Source organism: Lissotriton vulgaris, chromosome 3_1, assembly GCF_964263255.1.
Source record: "Lissotriton vulgaris chromosome 3_1, aLisVul1.2, whole genome shotgun sequence".
NCBI lineage: Eukaryota > Metazoa > Chordata > Amphibia > Caudata > Salamandridae > Lissotriton > Lissotriton vulgaris.
Genome location: NC_141689.1, coordinates 805761194 through 805777383, shown reverse-complemented (window position 1 = coordinate 805777383; position 16190 = coordinate 805761194). Strand labels below are relative to the sequence as shown.

Here is a 16190-nt window from a genome sequence, read left to right as displayed (position 1 = left end):
CAAGATGAAGGTTTCAGCCACGTAGCTGATCTAAACAGCGAGGTGAATGTATTTGCCGTGGATTTGTATATGCCAACCTGAACTGTATGAGTGCATACATTCGAAAATATGAATGTACAATGATCTCCCAGCAGCAACATAACTGGCAGCCTTCAGTTAAATTTGCACTCTTTGAAAAAGCAAAAGAAGGTTTTTTTTATCAGTCTAACAAAAAGAATGAGCCACTTATGGTGTTTTCCTCAGAGTTGACACCTGAAGTTCTTGCTCCCAAAATAAGATCACAGGATGCAGTAAAATCAGAAGGACCCATTTTAAGAAACGTCCTGAATGATATAGATTTTGGACATAATGACAAATTTTGTGATGCCCCAGAGCTCCGCAAATAATGGGAGTCAACAAGAATGGCTGATGTTACCATCATCTTTTTACATTATTGTTTAAAATCGGTGAAGCAAAACTGTTACAGACTAAAGTTCTTGAGTTTGAAATGGAAGCTGACCACATTGATGATGTTTATGAAGATATAAGCAAAGAAGTGGAAGACAATCCCATTAACCGACAGGCTTATGCTGTGCAAATGTACTGTATTTTCCAAATTATGTTTTATGAATTACGTTTTTTACATTACGGCCAAAGGAAAACACTGCTACACAAGATGACTGCCCACCCAGTCTATGAAAAGTGCAAAAGTTAAGAGGTACTCACTTAAATGAATAGGACTAGTGCATTAACAAGCTAAAATGACAAAGTACGGAGCAGGAACTTGTCAGCAGCTCATTTAGGAACACATTGGGAACAAACAGCACACCACTTCCAAGTCACTTTACCAGGAAAGGATTTACAATTGCAAAACTTGATACTTTTGATTTTGAAGACAGCTCTTCTTTTTCTGGAACATCCAGCACACATGATATAGTGCTTTATCAAGATTGTACCACTGAAGTAGCTGCTGGAAAACAAGCTGTGTCAGCTGCAGGCATAAACAAACGAAACTGCAATCTTATAACCCAACTGCCTTACTAATGTGTGCAAAATCACTACAAGCCATCAACATGTTCCATTCTACCAGAAAGTTTAAATGTTGCTGAGGACACAGATCTTCTTCTACCTAATGCTGTGGTCCATAAAGCTGATTTAACTGAATGTATCATATTGCTTATTCGGTGTGGGAAGAAGGATGAAAAAGAGCCACTTCCTCCATATGCTGGAATTTGTGCGCTGATCTCTCAGAATATCATTCCACTGAAGAAGGTTGGGGTATTACCAGTAATACCATCTTTAGTCACAAACTACATAACAATATACACAGTTCTAGAAAATTTCCAAAATGTGCATGCTCAGCTTGAAGACTAGCCTACCCTGTCAATTTTCTGCAATGAAGGTGTTTTCCGAATTGTAGCTGACATTTTTATGAGCAAACCAGGAGAATTTGATTATCTTTGTCCAATGATGGGCGTTATCCACATGACAAAAGTTGTGTTGTGGTGCAGAGGAAGGTATCTCAGTGGATGTGAGGGTTAAATTACTAAAAATTAACGTTCCTTTGTGTTTGTTTCTATGATAGTCCCATTTTTTGACTTGTGACGCCTAAAAGAAAATGGAGTCACCTGATTATTTTGGTCACAAAAGAAATACGCATGCGCGACCAAAGTACGAGTCTGAATGCGAGCTGCTTGTGCCTGGAGTAACTACGGTTCAAGGAAATAATGGCCTGGAAGTATAGATGGCTGCCAGAATGATGAGCACAATGGTTCAGAGCGTGGGAGTACATGCTAAAGTTGCAAGTAGCGAACAGGACTAGGCCGGACTTCGGCCAAACAAAGGACCCATTAGAAAATTGCAGACAGAAGGAAAATGTAATATTGCGATGACAAAATGATGCTCATCTACCCCAAAATTGTCCAATGAGAACTCGAATTTGGACTGAAAGTTACACTTTTAGATAGATAGAGCGAGTGAAAAAGGTATAAAAATTGCTGATTTTATTGAAGAAAAAACACTCTCTTCGATTTCCACCAGAGATGCTGGTGGAATGCTGATTTTCCTGAGATGTAAGACTCCGAATCATTTTTCCTATTTCTTTTTATAGGGAGATGCACTTTAGCTGAGAGTCTAGTTAGGGATGTTAGGAGAATATTTGGTTATATGGGAACTATCTGTCTTTTTCTAATACTTGCTATATAAAACAAATGAAAATTGTCTATCTTTGAGTTTTCCTTCAATAAATAAATGTAGCTGTCCTGAATGTAATCCTTATTCTTAAATGTCGTATTTTGAAATAAAGAAATACATAAAGTGAATAATCTTAGACATGCTGAATTTGCTCTTTATAACAATTAGATAAATGGAGAATTAGGCTGGTCTTGAGTTTTCCTACGCCTAATTTTTTACTAGCAGATCCATTGATCTCAATGGAGGGGTGTCTAAATAAAATGTTGTATTAGTTAAAACCATGGGAAATGCATCTAAACTGCAGGTGAAAATAGTATAATATAAACTTTTAGTTTTAGATACTCCACTATGATACATCAGCTTTTCTTTGAATTTCACAGATCCATGAAGTAGAGTATAAGTGTTTATGAGTGATTTGCAGTGTTATGGGCCCCACTGATGAGAATATGTTAGTAGCTTGTACATCAGGGAAAGGTGACATGGATTTAGAAATTATTTCCGGAGAAGCGCTGCATCACTGCATGTGAAGACTGTGGAGTCACTGATTGCTATGTCTTGCTAACTTGTTTGCATAAACAAACTGAGATATGGGTCTTGGTATTTGTAAAGAGTGAAGAAGCTAGAGGTGGAAAACCATACCTCTACAGAAAATTCATCCAAATACGTTTTGTTGTGAAAGACAGATAGGAAATATTCAATGCTGTGGCCCCAGATCTGAAACTGGAACAGACGATGCAGAGATCACAGAAAAGCTCCAAGGGACACATACAAATGAGTATGTTGCTCAATGGCAGCTAATTTACCATTAAGTTCTTTTTATTTGCAATGTTTTCAGAGATGGCAAATTCAAAATTATTAGACCATCTGGTACCTGTTCCCCACCACAAGCTTGTGGGAAAGAGAGGGGAATGTTTTAATAAACAAGTTGAGAGCCTTCTTCTTTTCATGCAGCAGCAAGAAAACCCCATTCAAATGAATGAGCCTTTGAAATGAATGAGCCTGTGTGAATACACAACTTTGTGACCAAACAATATGTGGATAACAACAAAAAGACACTTCTACTTGATGTCCTGGAACATGGATCGAAAACTTTACACAAAACAAAACTGAGGCAGAAGAGATTTGTATTGAAAGAGAAAAAGATGTTTAACATAATCACTAAAGCTAAACTTCCATGCTTTATTTGCCTTAGTAAGAATTTCATCCAACCAGCCACAACAAAACAGGTTACAAAAAAGCAATGTTCACAAGCACATAGAGAGCTGGATGTAGCAAAAGAAAGGGGTGAATTTATCAAGGACATTTTGTCACAGGATCTTCTTCCAACAAAAGCATGATTTGATGGAGATGCTCCAACCAAGCCAAGGCACCACAAACTCGTACACAAGCTCAACAAGAAACTTTCACTTGAAGAATTTCCATTTGTAAAGGTGTTGTTATTGAAAACTGCTGTTGGAGTGGATTATATGTCACAATTGCGAACGGTCAAGATTTTATCCATGCTAAACTTTGGAGACTGTTCTACAGATATCAAAGTCAGTATGCATCTTGCAAGAACTGCACATTGTCTCTGACAGTTTTCTTGAAATATCTGTCAAAGAATGTGAGAAAATCTAACGTATGTCTACAAGTAGAAAGATTGACCTGGTCTGCATCAAAAAGTTGACACCTATACTTGTACAACTTTCTAAATTCTGTTCATCAGCATCAAGTAAGATCAACTTGGATATTTTAACTCGCCAAATAAATGCTTATGCTTCAGAAAAAATTGAATTCCCAATCATTGCAAGTGTAATGATTGTCAATGAGGAGTTGGTGCCTGCAGAGATATGTTCAAAAGGTACTGGCCATATTGTTCAAGAACTAAACAGCAAATTGAAGGAAGCTGACCTTCAAGTTGTGACACATGTTGAGTGGGCTATTCGAAATGGTTCCAATAAAGTCACTGTACTGACAGAGATGTTACTTAGATGTGTTGCAATGTTCAATAGTCAAGGATTGTCATAGTTATTGATAAGCTACAGAACAGGTGAGAAAAGACATGTAATCCCACTTCATATTCTATACAAGAAACTTGACCCAGAAATGCCCAGTATTCTTAGGAAGGCACATATTCTTACGGGTGATGATACTATGAGAGGAATTGGAACAAAGCTTGGAGTTTTATTTGCTGAACCTGTGAAATTTCTAAAAGGATTTGCCGAGGCAGAAGTAGACATAGACAAATACCTTGTGTATTTGTGTAAAATGAGTTCTGAATGTCAAGAGATCATTCCTGGTAAGGGAACTTTCACTTATGTCATATTCTGTGGGGAGATATATTAAAATAACCTTCCACATGATCAGAAGATGTGTAAATGTTTTGGTTCATGCATATGTAGAGAAAGTTCAAACTGAACTCGGTTGGGAATATATTGATAAGATGCTAAACCCTAAGAAGTTTCTAACTCCTCTACCAACAGAACTTACACGTACATATACTTGCAAAACCTGTACCACAAAAAGATGTCCATGTCTATATGCTCTCCTCAAATGTACAACATTCTGTAAATGTACCACAAGCATTTGTCGAAACAAATAAAGTGAAATATGAAAATGTGTCTAAAACATAAATAATAAACATTATTTTTCTTCATATTCAGGTCATAAACATTATTTGGTGTATACATAAAAGGATAAAAAAAACATTATTATTTGTTTCATTTCTATATATGTCTCTTCTTCCCTAGTATTGTCGCCAATTGCCAAATGTGTTGCTCTGATGAAGTATTTTCAGTCTCTATAAGACTACTTGACTTCCAAAACCTTTGTTTTGACACCAAAATGAAGTATATAGTTCTCATAGTTCCTGAAATATCTCATCAAACCATCAACACATCTGCCATTTTAAAAAATGCCATTCAGAAAAATGTGGCCCGATCAGCAATGTCTATGCAAGCCAAATTGCTTCTCTAATAATTCAAAAACGCAAATCAAAAATGAAAATCTCTGGACAACTATTTTTTTAAGGAGGTATATCAGGGTGCCGGAATTATAATCTGATAATTGGTGCACATGGCTACTGCATTTAGCCCTGAATTTAGAAAGTAGGACTTGGTGGCCAGGAGCCATCATTTTGTTCTTGGCCTTCATTGTGCATATGCACAGTGCGCTATTGCAGTGTGGTCTTCTTTTTTGTTGAGATTTGATGTAATTTAAGGTATTTAGTGTTTGCAAAAGGTAGGTTTGTCCAAAAGCCTTATTTGTTAATAAAAATATATTCACTGATTTCACTGAACAAACTTAAGATATCAGGAATCGGTTTTCAAAATAGAAGAGAGTACACTTTTACTCTTCATTAAACTAGCCTTTGGTTCAGACGTGATACAAACGACAACCCAAATTTGTTTATATTTGAAAACAAGCGATGAAGAAATTACCATTGTGCGAAAGTAGATTGTTATTTTTGGTGGATGGGAATCCACTAATGATGTTACTATACACTTAGATCCAGTAAAGATTTCAGTAATTTCAACCTGACTTTCAACCCTGGCAGCACCAGCACAGAGCAGATGGCTAACTTAACAAATTAGTAATTTTGCACGATTTAAGGCTGACTACAATGGAATGCGAGCCGGACACAGAAATTAGGTGTGGCCTGGGTGGATGTTTTACCTTACAACGTAGTCTGAAAGTCTAAAATCCTCAGCCAGGCAACGCAGCATGCTGTAGGTGAGAAAGGCATCTTGAGACCAGATAGCAACAGCACTAGGTCCCAGTAAATAAGATGATTTGTGACATGAAATCCCAGAGTGCAAATGCACCCAAGGAATGTCCATTTTCACTTGAAACCATTGGCACCTTCACCCAGTGAGGATTCCTAAGTTTGGACTCAGTCACATTTTGGGAAATTGGATTCCTCCAGCGGGGCAAGGCTTCAAGCTGTGGACAAACAGGTTTCCATGAGGCTATATACCATCTCAATGACTTTAGGATTAAGATTTTAGTAACTTAATAGAACTCTATATCAATTAAGCTTTTTAGAACTAATGTGACTTTTTTATTAGCTCCTATGATGAAATATGAGATGTTTTTATTCTTTTTTTATTTTTTATGGATATTTTACAATATTGTATAATGTTTCTAAGAATGTGTGTATGATTGTGTTTTAATGTGAATGATCCTTAGTAGATCAAATAAATTACTACTGCTTCCCTTACAATGATTTCCTGCTAAAACACATTTGCTGCTGTGGAAAGCTCTGACCAGGAGCAACCTCAATCTTTGGTCCAGCGGCAACAACGGGTTTGTCCTGGTCCTCCAGAGGTCATTGAAGCCAAAATGTTTCTAAGTTCCAGGTTTTTCAAAATATTACGCAGAGTAAACTTTGACACAGCCAAGAGCCCTAAGACCTTAGGCACAGCTCTAGGAGGGTCAAGAATCACTCTAGCAGAAGCAACCAGCAGAGTCCAGGGTAGGCCCAGGTGAAACTGGTCAGCTGGGCTCTTTAGGAAACAGTGCTTCTTGTAGGTTTTGTAGCCCTGTAGCTAAATAGAGTTCTCATCTTTGTCCTGGGTACAAGTGGAAGCAGGTTCAGCCTTTCAGGTCTCATGATGAGTCCAAAAGCAAATGAATTCCTTCTTCTGTTGTATGCATGTTCAGTAGAGTTCTGAATTAGGCACCCACAAATGCTGCATTTATGAGTGGCTCTAATTTGTGGGTAGAAGAGACTCCTGGCCCTTCCCTGACCAGTAGGGAAAATGTACTTAGGAGTAACCATACCCACTTTTGCAGAAGTTTTAATGTGCCCCAAGCAAACAATCCCACAGTGCCCCTCTCTACCCAAATCTAAGATGGTGAAATGCTTTCCCCCTTGTTCGGAGTCTGTGCACAAAACCACAAGTGTGGCCACGGAAATGAGCAACCCCTCCTCTGTGATCACTTAAAGTCTGTTCTTGGGGGCATTTCCTCTCCCACTGAGATTGGTGTCTTCCTGAGTGGAGGTATAAAAAGGGTCTTGCCAAGGTATCAGCTAACATTACCCTGTGACACAGTAGGCCTCTTTGAAGTTAATCAAGTCCCTAAGCACAGACCAAATGCTTTTCCTGCCAAATGAACAGAAGAACACCTCCCCACATCTAAGGCCTTTGTTCTGCCCTGAGAAACGTTTTCCACCAAGGGGCTATTCAGCCGCCATGTGACTGATGGAACTCATGAGAAATGTATTTCCAGGAGCTTTAGGCAGGGACAAAATAGCTTTATAAAAGAACCCTTTCCAAAATAGTATTTACAAATCGTACTTCAGCAGTGAGTATTTCAAAAAGCCCAGGAACGAAAATTGTAGCTGTGTTGTAGTCAGATATAACAGTATTACTTTTAGTATTATATCCCAATGCTTTCTTATGGAACAGCCAAACTTGCTACAGTGAAATTGTTTTTGGGCCCTTTGCACTGTAAGAACATGTTTAACATTGAAACATTATATGTACCACTTTTAAATACCAAAAAAAAAGGGGGGGAGAGAGAGAGTGTGTTTAGATGGATTTGTTCTCCCTAATTAATTATGTATAAACAATTGGAATCCACTATTACAATGAAAGGGCTTCCCTACTCTGGTTGGGAGCACCCAGTGTTTGTAAAATACCCCTCACACACCAAAAGGACCCTTGGTGTCATGCTTCATCATTGGGGTCTTCGCACCCCTCTACGGGATGTGGCGTGCTACCACCTGCAACTACGCAGGAGCACTATTCTGGATGACTATGTGTGGTGTGTTTGAGGGTTTTTTGTATTTTTATTTTATGTGCGTGAGTGGTGAGGTTTATCGGTGCGTGATGTTTAAAAAGGGCCTGGCTCGTGGGGTAAGCTCAGTATTAATTTTAATGGGCCCCCGGGCTGGCGCTATTAAAAGGTGAAAGAAGTGGAGGTGTGGTATGCAGGGCAATGTGCATCACCTCCTGTGTGTGTGTGTCAACATGTTTTGGAGTTGCTGTTGCGACCAGGATCAAGGTACCTTTGTTCAATGTGCCTTGCATGGCTCCTGTATCCAGCCCTCACTCCATCATGGTCGACTTGAACTCTTGACTTTGCCCTTGTACAGCACGACTAAATAACCCCATAAGCGCTTATTGCTTGTAAGTGCTATTTTCACTTTTATTCTTTAAAAATGCATATCTTGACTTCTACTTATTGTAATTTTGACATTTTGATCTTGTTTTATTTATAAAATCATACATCTATTTTTTCAAAGCGGGTGTGGAGTCTTTTTGTGGTGTTTTCATTGTGTTACTGTATGAAATCTTGCACAAATGCATTACACATTGACTCTTGAGTTAAGAATGCCTGCTCTGTGCCAAGTTACCACAGTGTGAGCACAGGTTGATTTATAGTGTGTATCTGACTTACTCTGACTAGGATTGGGGTTCCTGCTTGGACAGGGTGCATACCTCTGCCAACCAGAAACCCAATTTCTAACAGTGACCCAATGGGTGCTGCAGTCCACTAATCACATTTAACCTACAGCCCCTGTGGACGCTTTGCACCATATACTACGGATGTATAGGTATGTTAAATATGCCAATTAAGTGTATACCAATCCAACATGTTTTTAATAGAGCAAATACACTCGACACAGGTCAGCATTGTTCCAGTGTGCACAGTAGAAATAACTTGTAATACAATCTAGCACAAGAGAAGGGGTGCCTGTGCAAAACGGGGGATTTTCTCACAGCCATAATCACTCATATTGAAAAAAAAGCTAAAGAATCTTCCATTTCAGGAGCAACTTAAATTCTAAATGTATTTATGTAGAAATGTATGAGATGTGCCTCACATGCCTTCAAAACAAGTATGAAAATTATAGGATTTGACTAGTTCAAACTGGAGATGGACGAAATTCCCTTTTTCCCTTCCATGGTCAGTGGATGAAAAACTTTGGGCAATTCCGCCTATTTTTCATCTGATTGCCCAGGACTGAAAAAGGGAGTAATGCAGGGGAAATGCCTTGCAAAACAAGAATTCCTCATTCCATCCATTAAGGAATGCGAGGAATAGAGAATTCTGGTGGTGTCTGGCACTGTCAGAGGTCAGTCACTGTAATTACATTTAGGGTAAATGCATTAAGTTATTCAAAATGCCTGCCTTCTGGCTATGCTCTTCAGTGAAGCTTGTTTGTGGTCACTGCCTGTCTGTGGGACCTGCAAGCAGACACTGCACACTGACTTCCCTGCTGTGAAAGTTACTTTGAAGGGCAGTGTCAAAGGCCCGGGAACATATTTACCTTAATAGAGTTCACATTAAAATAAATGTCCTGCCCTGCCCCACAAAGTGCTTTAAAAAGCAACTGGGCTTTTTGTTTAATTGTCTGTCCACTAAGGATCAGATCAACCCCACTTCAGCCGTATGGATGTAAAAAAGAAAATTGAATAAATTGTTGTGATTCGCTTACTACGTGGGAATTTTGCCCACCTCTACGTCAAACTAACACACTGTCCTATTTGGAATAATCCCAGCATTCTCTCACAAATCAATTCTCTTCTTTGAAAAACCTGCAGAAGTCAAAATATAATTTCGATAAAAACAAATAATGCCTCAAAATTAAAAAAAATCCCTTGTTGGGACCTAACAACAAAAAATAATCTCACACAGAATGCACAGAATTGGGTATGTAAAAATGTACATCTAAAACAAATTCACGTAATGATTTTGTATCTGGCAGCAGAGAAATCTCATCCAAGCAGAAGTGGGGTTTACCTCCCCAGATCAGTCATGTTTATGTGCCACTGGCCAAGCTGCCTTTGCTCCTGCAAGAAAGTGCATGCCAAGTACAGGAATCATGAGAATCCACCTGATGTTTACGATATGGAGCGTCCCTTGGAAAAACCTAAACATTTCCTCTCCAATCCATTTGCCTGGATAGCACATTGTCCACTTTGGAAAGGCATTTTCTATGACACCAGAGGATGTATTCTTTGGGGTGATAAAAGGCTGTCTTACACAAACACGTCTTACACTGGGCTGAATTTAACTTTGAAACCAAGATTATAAAACAATTAGGCTTTTAATGTTCTTGTCGAAAAGCTCATGGGTCCTAAATCCTGCAAAAGTGTGATGAATACATATAGCCCATATGCAAAACGAACTGATGGCCCGAGAGTAACACCTTTTGCCTCACTTAGGTTCAGGATGATGGCCGTCTTTTAGGTTTGAATGAGAAAATGAGAAAATGGACGTAGGATGAAGTTGAAACAGTATTGTAAAGCAAAGTGATGGCCCTCCCCCCCGCACAATGCGATGTAGGCCCCCTGGTCGCCTATATCTCACTGATATTTATTGACCTTGGCCTAAATGGAGGCGCCCTGAAGGATTCTGGAGCACTTCAAGGGTGGGTCCCTTGTGCGCTACAGGGGCTGCAAGGGGTGCTTCACTCTTGGGTTGTAATGTTGAAGCTTTTCCAGCTCTCATTTGAGAACTGTAGACTTTTCATCTCACAGCTGGATGACACAGTTTAAAAGGTTTTTAAAATTAGAAAACACACACATCATTTCTTGGTGTGTGGGCCAGACTAGAGGTAATATTAGAGTAATGTCAACTGAAAGAGGTTTGAGCCCACTCTGATCCCCTCTTAAACTTGAAGGAAGCCTGATTTTCTTTTCAGAGGTGATAGCAAACTTAGGTTGGCATCTCTAGGTATTGTACTTTATCCACTAGGACAACAAAATAGAGTTTTACTGAGATGCCTTTAGATTTAGGTATCATGTTAGATGTCCGAGCTGTGAATGCATTCAAGGTGAAGGTCTCGTGAAATACATACTGAGGGCCTCATTTATGAAAAGTGACGCATCGCTGCGTGAAAACAGCGATGCGGCACTTTTCACTGCACACTCCTTGCGACATTCCTGATGCGTCATATTTAATGTATGACGCATCATGTCGCAAGGAGTTACAGATACGTCAGTATTTCTGACGCATCTGTAAGCGCAAAAGTGACGCATTGCCGGAGTGTGTCACAAAAGTGACGCAACTCCAGCAATGCGTCCTTTCACATGGGGAAAGCCCCATGTGAAAGGGCCTGCGTCAGTCTTACGCCTGCTGTGAGGCAGGCGCAAGATTTTGACCCAACAGCGTCCGAAAAGTGACGCAGTGAAATCTCATAGATTTCACTGCGTCACTATTACGAGGCTTTTTGCGGGGGAACGCCCCCTCTGCATACATTATACCTGACGCAGGTATAATGTGGCGCAGGGGTTTAAAAAGTGACGCATCTACCTAGATGCGTCACTTTTTAAATATGGCGCAACGAGGCGCATTTTTTACACCGCTGGTGCGTCACAAAAAGTGACGCACCGGCGGCGCAAAACTGACGCAAGGCTTTCATAAATAAGGCCCTGAGTACTTACAAGAACCGCTGAGGGTCTATGGAGTTTTATTTATCCATCCCATGAGTTCCGAAAGTAAAATAAATACCCTTTCAGCCCCTGCTGTGCATCCATCAGATATTATCTCCTGTGCACTTTCAATATTTCAATATTATGTCTTTTCTCAGTCGTAAATGTTGTGACAGGCCTTTACATTATAAACCAGATAACAATGATACATATTAATTAATATGTGAACAGTAAGAAGACTACAGCCATGTAGAAAAGCATAGTTTACCTCCTCCACAAACAGCATCACAGTCTTCCCAACCAGAATGTGTCCACATGAAAAGAGGCTCATTCCCTTTGGGGCTCTGATTATCGGGAACGGGGTCCAGTGGAAGTGTATATTCGTAGTGAAGACTATAATTCTGGTCGTGAAAAAGAAGCACCTAAAACAACACACATATGTATTGGTGTACAAATGTATCACATGAGACTGGTGGTTGTGATGAAGAAGCAATACATTCCCAGAGTCAAACCCGTTCCCAAGCATTGCATTTAAACTTTCTGCAGACATATTTGGATCCGTTGCATAACAAAACCTCAGGGTGGTCCCCTGCAAGATAAGGTGACGGGGCTCTCATTACCCATCCCTAACTGCCCTGCTGCTTCTGAGGGTATTATTTGTTTGCAGCTGGCCAGCCTTACGGGACCCCCTTTAAAGGCACATGGTGTGGGGGCCCCCACACTTTCAGGTGCCTCCGTTTTGCCCCTGACTTGGATGCATGGCAGGTGAGAGCAGAAATGCCAAGATAAATGTCAGGTGAACGACTATCATCCTTTTACAAGGAGTGACGAAACGAAAGTGAGCGAGAAAACATTGTTTGACAAATAAAGAGGGACATTTGGCTCAAGAATGAGAGGACAGGTTGGAGAAATGAAAGGTGAGAGGTAAAAGGAAGGCAAATGTGAAGTGTTGATGTCGTGTTCTTGTCGCTTGCTGGGCGGCACACCAAAACACAGGACACAGGTTAGTCTAGCATTTCTTTATTAGCATCTTGTGTCGCTGCTGGTCAACACATCGGGCAGCTGCTGGTCAACACATCCGTCCTCGTCCATGTCCATGTCATTGTCTGTCCCCTTCCTGTCTCGTCACCGGATCTGGTGTCCGGTGACCTGGTCACTCTGCCTGAGGACCCACAGGGTCCTAACGCCCTACTGTTAGTCGCCCACACTGTTGAGTCACAACATCTCCGTCACGACATCTCCCCCCTTGTTGCAAACAAATGTTCGTGACACATTTACCATAGTCCTCATTCACAGTTATATTGATGGAGGTGAGAGAGAGAGCGAGAGAGAGAGAGAGAGAGAGAGAGAGAGAGAGAGAGAGAGAGAGAGAGAGAGAGAGAGAGAGAGAGAGAGTACTTGTCACTCTACATCTCTTCAATTAGTCTCTGTTGTTTACTTCATGTCCTTCGTGATCTAGTGTCTCCATCGCTTCCTTGTCCTCTATCTTCCTCCTTCCATGTGGCTGCAGTTGCCGCTGCCATTTCTTCTTCCTCCGCCTTCAGCTCCTTGAAAGCTATCTTTTTCTTGTTATTCGTTGTCGGTCGGAGGCAGCCGTTATCATCGATCCTTTCACTTTTGTCACCGCCAGTGAATCTTTGGAGAACCGGTTGTCTGATTATCGATATTGTTTCTGTCTCACCACCTTTGGTCCTGGTCATGCGGTGCCTCTTGCCTTGATCTTCCTTGGTGGCGCCTGTCCGCTCTGCTCATTGTATGTCTTTGTCCTTTCTTCTTGCTGCTGTCTTTCCTGCGCCAAAGTCCTCTCGTGTTACTCTTTTTTACCCATTTTGTTTCCTTTGTCTCTGTGTCTTTCCTTTTTGTTTTCTTTTCTTCTATGTTTTCCTTTTCTCTTTCCTGTTTCTTTGGTGATTTTTGTCCCTCCTTTCTTTGTTATTTCTCTTTTCTGTCCTCTATTTAGCCTTATCTCTGGCTTTTCCTTTATTTTTACTTCTTTCTTATTTCCCTTATTTTTACTTCTTTCTTATTTGTCCTTCCTTCTTTTCTTTATTTTTACAAAATTCTTATTCGGCCTCTTCTGGGCTTTCCTAGTCTTTTTCTTCTTTATTTCCTTGTTTTCTTATATTTGCTCCTTTATTTTTACTTCTTTCTTATTTCCTTTATTTTTACTTCTTTCTTATTTGTCCTTCCTTATTTTCTTTATTTTTACAAAATTCTTATTCGGCCTCTTGTGGGCTTTCCTAGTCTTTTTCTTCTTTATTTCCTTGTTTTCTTATATTTGCATCTTTCCTGCGACTTATTCCTATATTTGTGTCTTTCCTTTTGTTTTCTTTTCTTTCGTGTTCTCCTTTCCTCTTTCTGTTTCTTTGGTGATCGTTGTCCCTTCTTTCCTCATTATTTTACTTCTCTTTCTCTCTCTTCTTTTCTTTATTGTCTTGTAACATCTCCTTTGCTCTTTCTTTTTCTTGTGAGATCTTTGTCCTTCTTTTCTTTGTTGTTCTGCTTTGTTTCCTTTATTTATTATTATTTTTTTCTTTGTTATTCCTCTTTTCTGTCTTTTATTTAGCCTTCTCTGGCTTCTTCCATTCTCTTTTGCTCCTTTCTTATATATTTTCCTTGTTTCTCTTTGTCAATTTGTCTTTTTGTTTATGTCCTTTCTCTTTGTTTCACTTATTTTCTTTGTTTTTCTCTTTTCTTATTGCACTGTCTTCTTTCTTTGTCTTAGTGCTCTTTTTCCACTCGTGCGCCCTTGTTGCGCTTTGTTTATCCTTTATTCCTTATTTTTTTTTGTGTTATTCTTTTTTATTTGCCCTTTGCCTGTCTTTGAAGTGGCTGCTCTGCTGTTTCCTATGATCTTTTCTTGAGTCTCTGTTTCTTTTGGTATGCTATGTTGTGCTCCTTTTTCTTTATTCTTCATCTTTTTCTCTGGCGCCTAAATTGTGTTTGTACTTTTTTTTTTTCTTTTATCTTCTTTTGCCCCCTTGTTTTTCTTCTTTGTTATTTTGTTGTGGGGATCTTTTGTCCCTTTCAACTTCTGTTCACTTTTATTTCTCTTCCTTTCCTTTAATTATCTCTTTTTCAATGTTCTTTTCACTTATTTTCTTTTTTGCCTGTCCTTGAAATGACAGCCCCGTTGTTTCTTATTGCCTATTTCTCCAATGTCCCATTTAAAATGGCCGCCGTTATCTCGCGAGATTTCGCGATCGAAATCTCGCCTTTCCTGACCTCATAATGGCCTCCTCACTCATTCTCCTCTTTGATTGGCTCAGCTGCCTGACTTAGTGATGGCCGCCGAGACTCCTAAGCTCTCGCGGGACCTCGCGCCTTGTTTCAAAGTACCGCGCTTGTTCTTAGCCCTTACCGCGATCTGCTGCAGCTTTCTTCAGTCGCTAACTGGTGGGCTCCCGGGTCGCTCTTCCCGTCTACCATGCTACTTGCGGCGCATCCAGGGTGGGCACCTGGTTTTTTCACGATGGTGCACGTGCTGGACACACGCCGATCCACGCGTCGATCCGTTTCTCCACCTTTCGTCGCCAATTGTCGTGCTCTTGTCGCTTGCTGGGCGGCACACCAAAACACAGGACACAGGTTAGTCTAGCATTTCTTTATTAGCATCTTGTGTCGCTGCTGGTCAACACATCGGGCAGCTGCTGGTCAACACATCCGTCCTAGTCCATGTCCATGTCATTGTCTGTCCCCTTCCTGTCTCGTCACCGGATCTGGTGTCCGGTGACCTGGTCACTCTGCCTGAGGACCCACAGGGTCCTAACGCCCTACTGTTAGTCGCCCACACTGTTGAGTCACACCATCTCCGTCACGACAGTTGAGAAGTGCAAATTGTGCAACACATTACGAGAACAAAAACATGAGGAACATATCCTTTACGCTCTTACTTGTCATGCCTGCAACCGAATAGTGAACCTTGTTTTGAAGCCCTGATCTAAATTGGGCAGTGTCCCTTGCCCTACAAAGCCCAGGACCAGCAAAGGCCAGCCTGAGCTGCACTTCCGCCTACCTTCTTCTGCTGGTAATGATTAGGACTGCCCCGTCTTGATCAGTAACAGTGTTTGTGCAGTGGTGACACCATCAAATTAACCACAGAATCTCAGGAGGCTAAACTGCTTTCTCCAATGAAGGAGCTTGGATTTATAGCCACAAACCTGAACGGCAAATCGGAAGGTCTTTATCATATGGGCAATGATTAGGTAATTAGAAAATACCTGGAACACAAGTGCATGGATTTTGGACCCGTGTGACTGTGCCTTTTCTCTATTAATATTTGTCTATTGCATTTGTTCATGCAAGGGCAAAAAAAGCAATCGAAGTTTTGTTGTCCGTTCACCCTTGCAGATGGACTTCCCAAAACACAATTACAAACATTGCAAAAACTTTAGGACCCATGGCCAGGTTATGCTTAGGCTTAAAAGTTATCAGTCTTCACAACACTCGGCTTACATTCAGTGGAACACAGAGTCCAAGTAAAATAATATGTACCACAAACAAATCTTTCTGGTTATAGGCCATAACAATATTTTAAGAGCAGCCCACAACCGCATTCAAAATAAACCCCCGGCATTTTTTATCCCGCAGACCAAATATAGATGGGCCAAACATGAGGAAAACTACCTTGCATATAGGGCACTAATCGCAGCA

General features: G+C 40.5%; 1 protein-coding gene across 1 annotated transcript in view; it reads right to left on the bottom strand.

Moving 5' to 3' along the window:
* The window catches only part of ADAMTS19 (ADAM metallopeptidase with thrombospondin type 1 motif 19), a 503101-nt gene that overhangs the window by 189712 nt on the left and 297199 nt on the right, over positions 1–16190 (bottom strand). The window contains exon 9 of the mRNA XM_086963564.1: positions 11806–11959. Coding sequence (XP_086819690.1) covers positions 11806–11959 — 154 coding nt within the window. The remainder of the gene's footprint in view (positions 1–11805; positions 11960–16190) is intronic.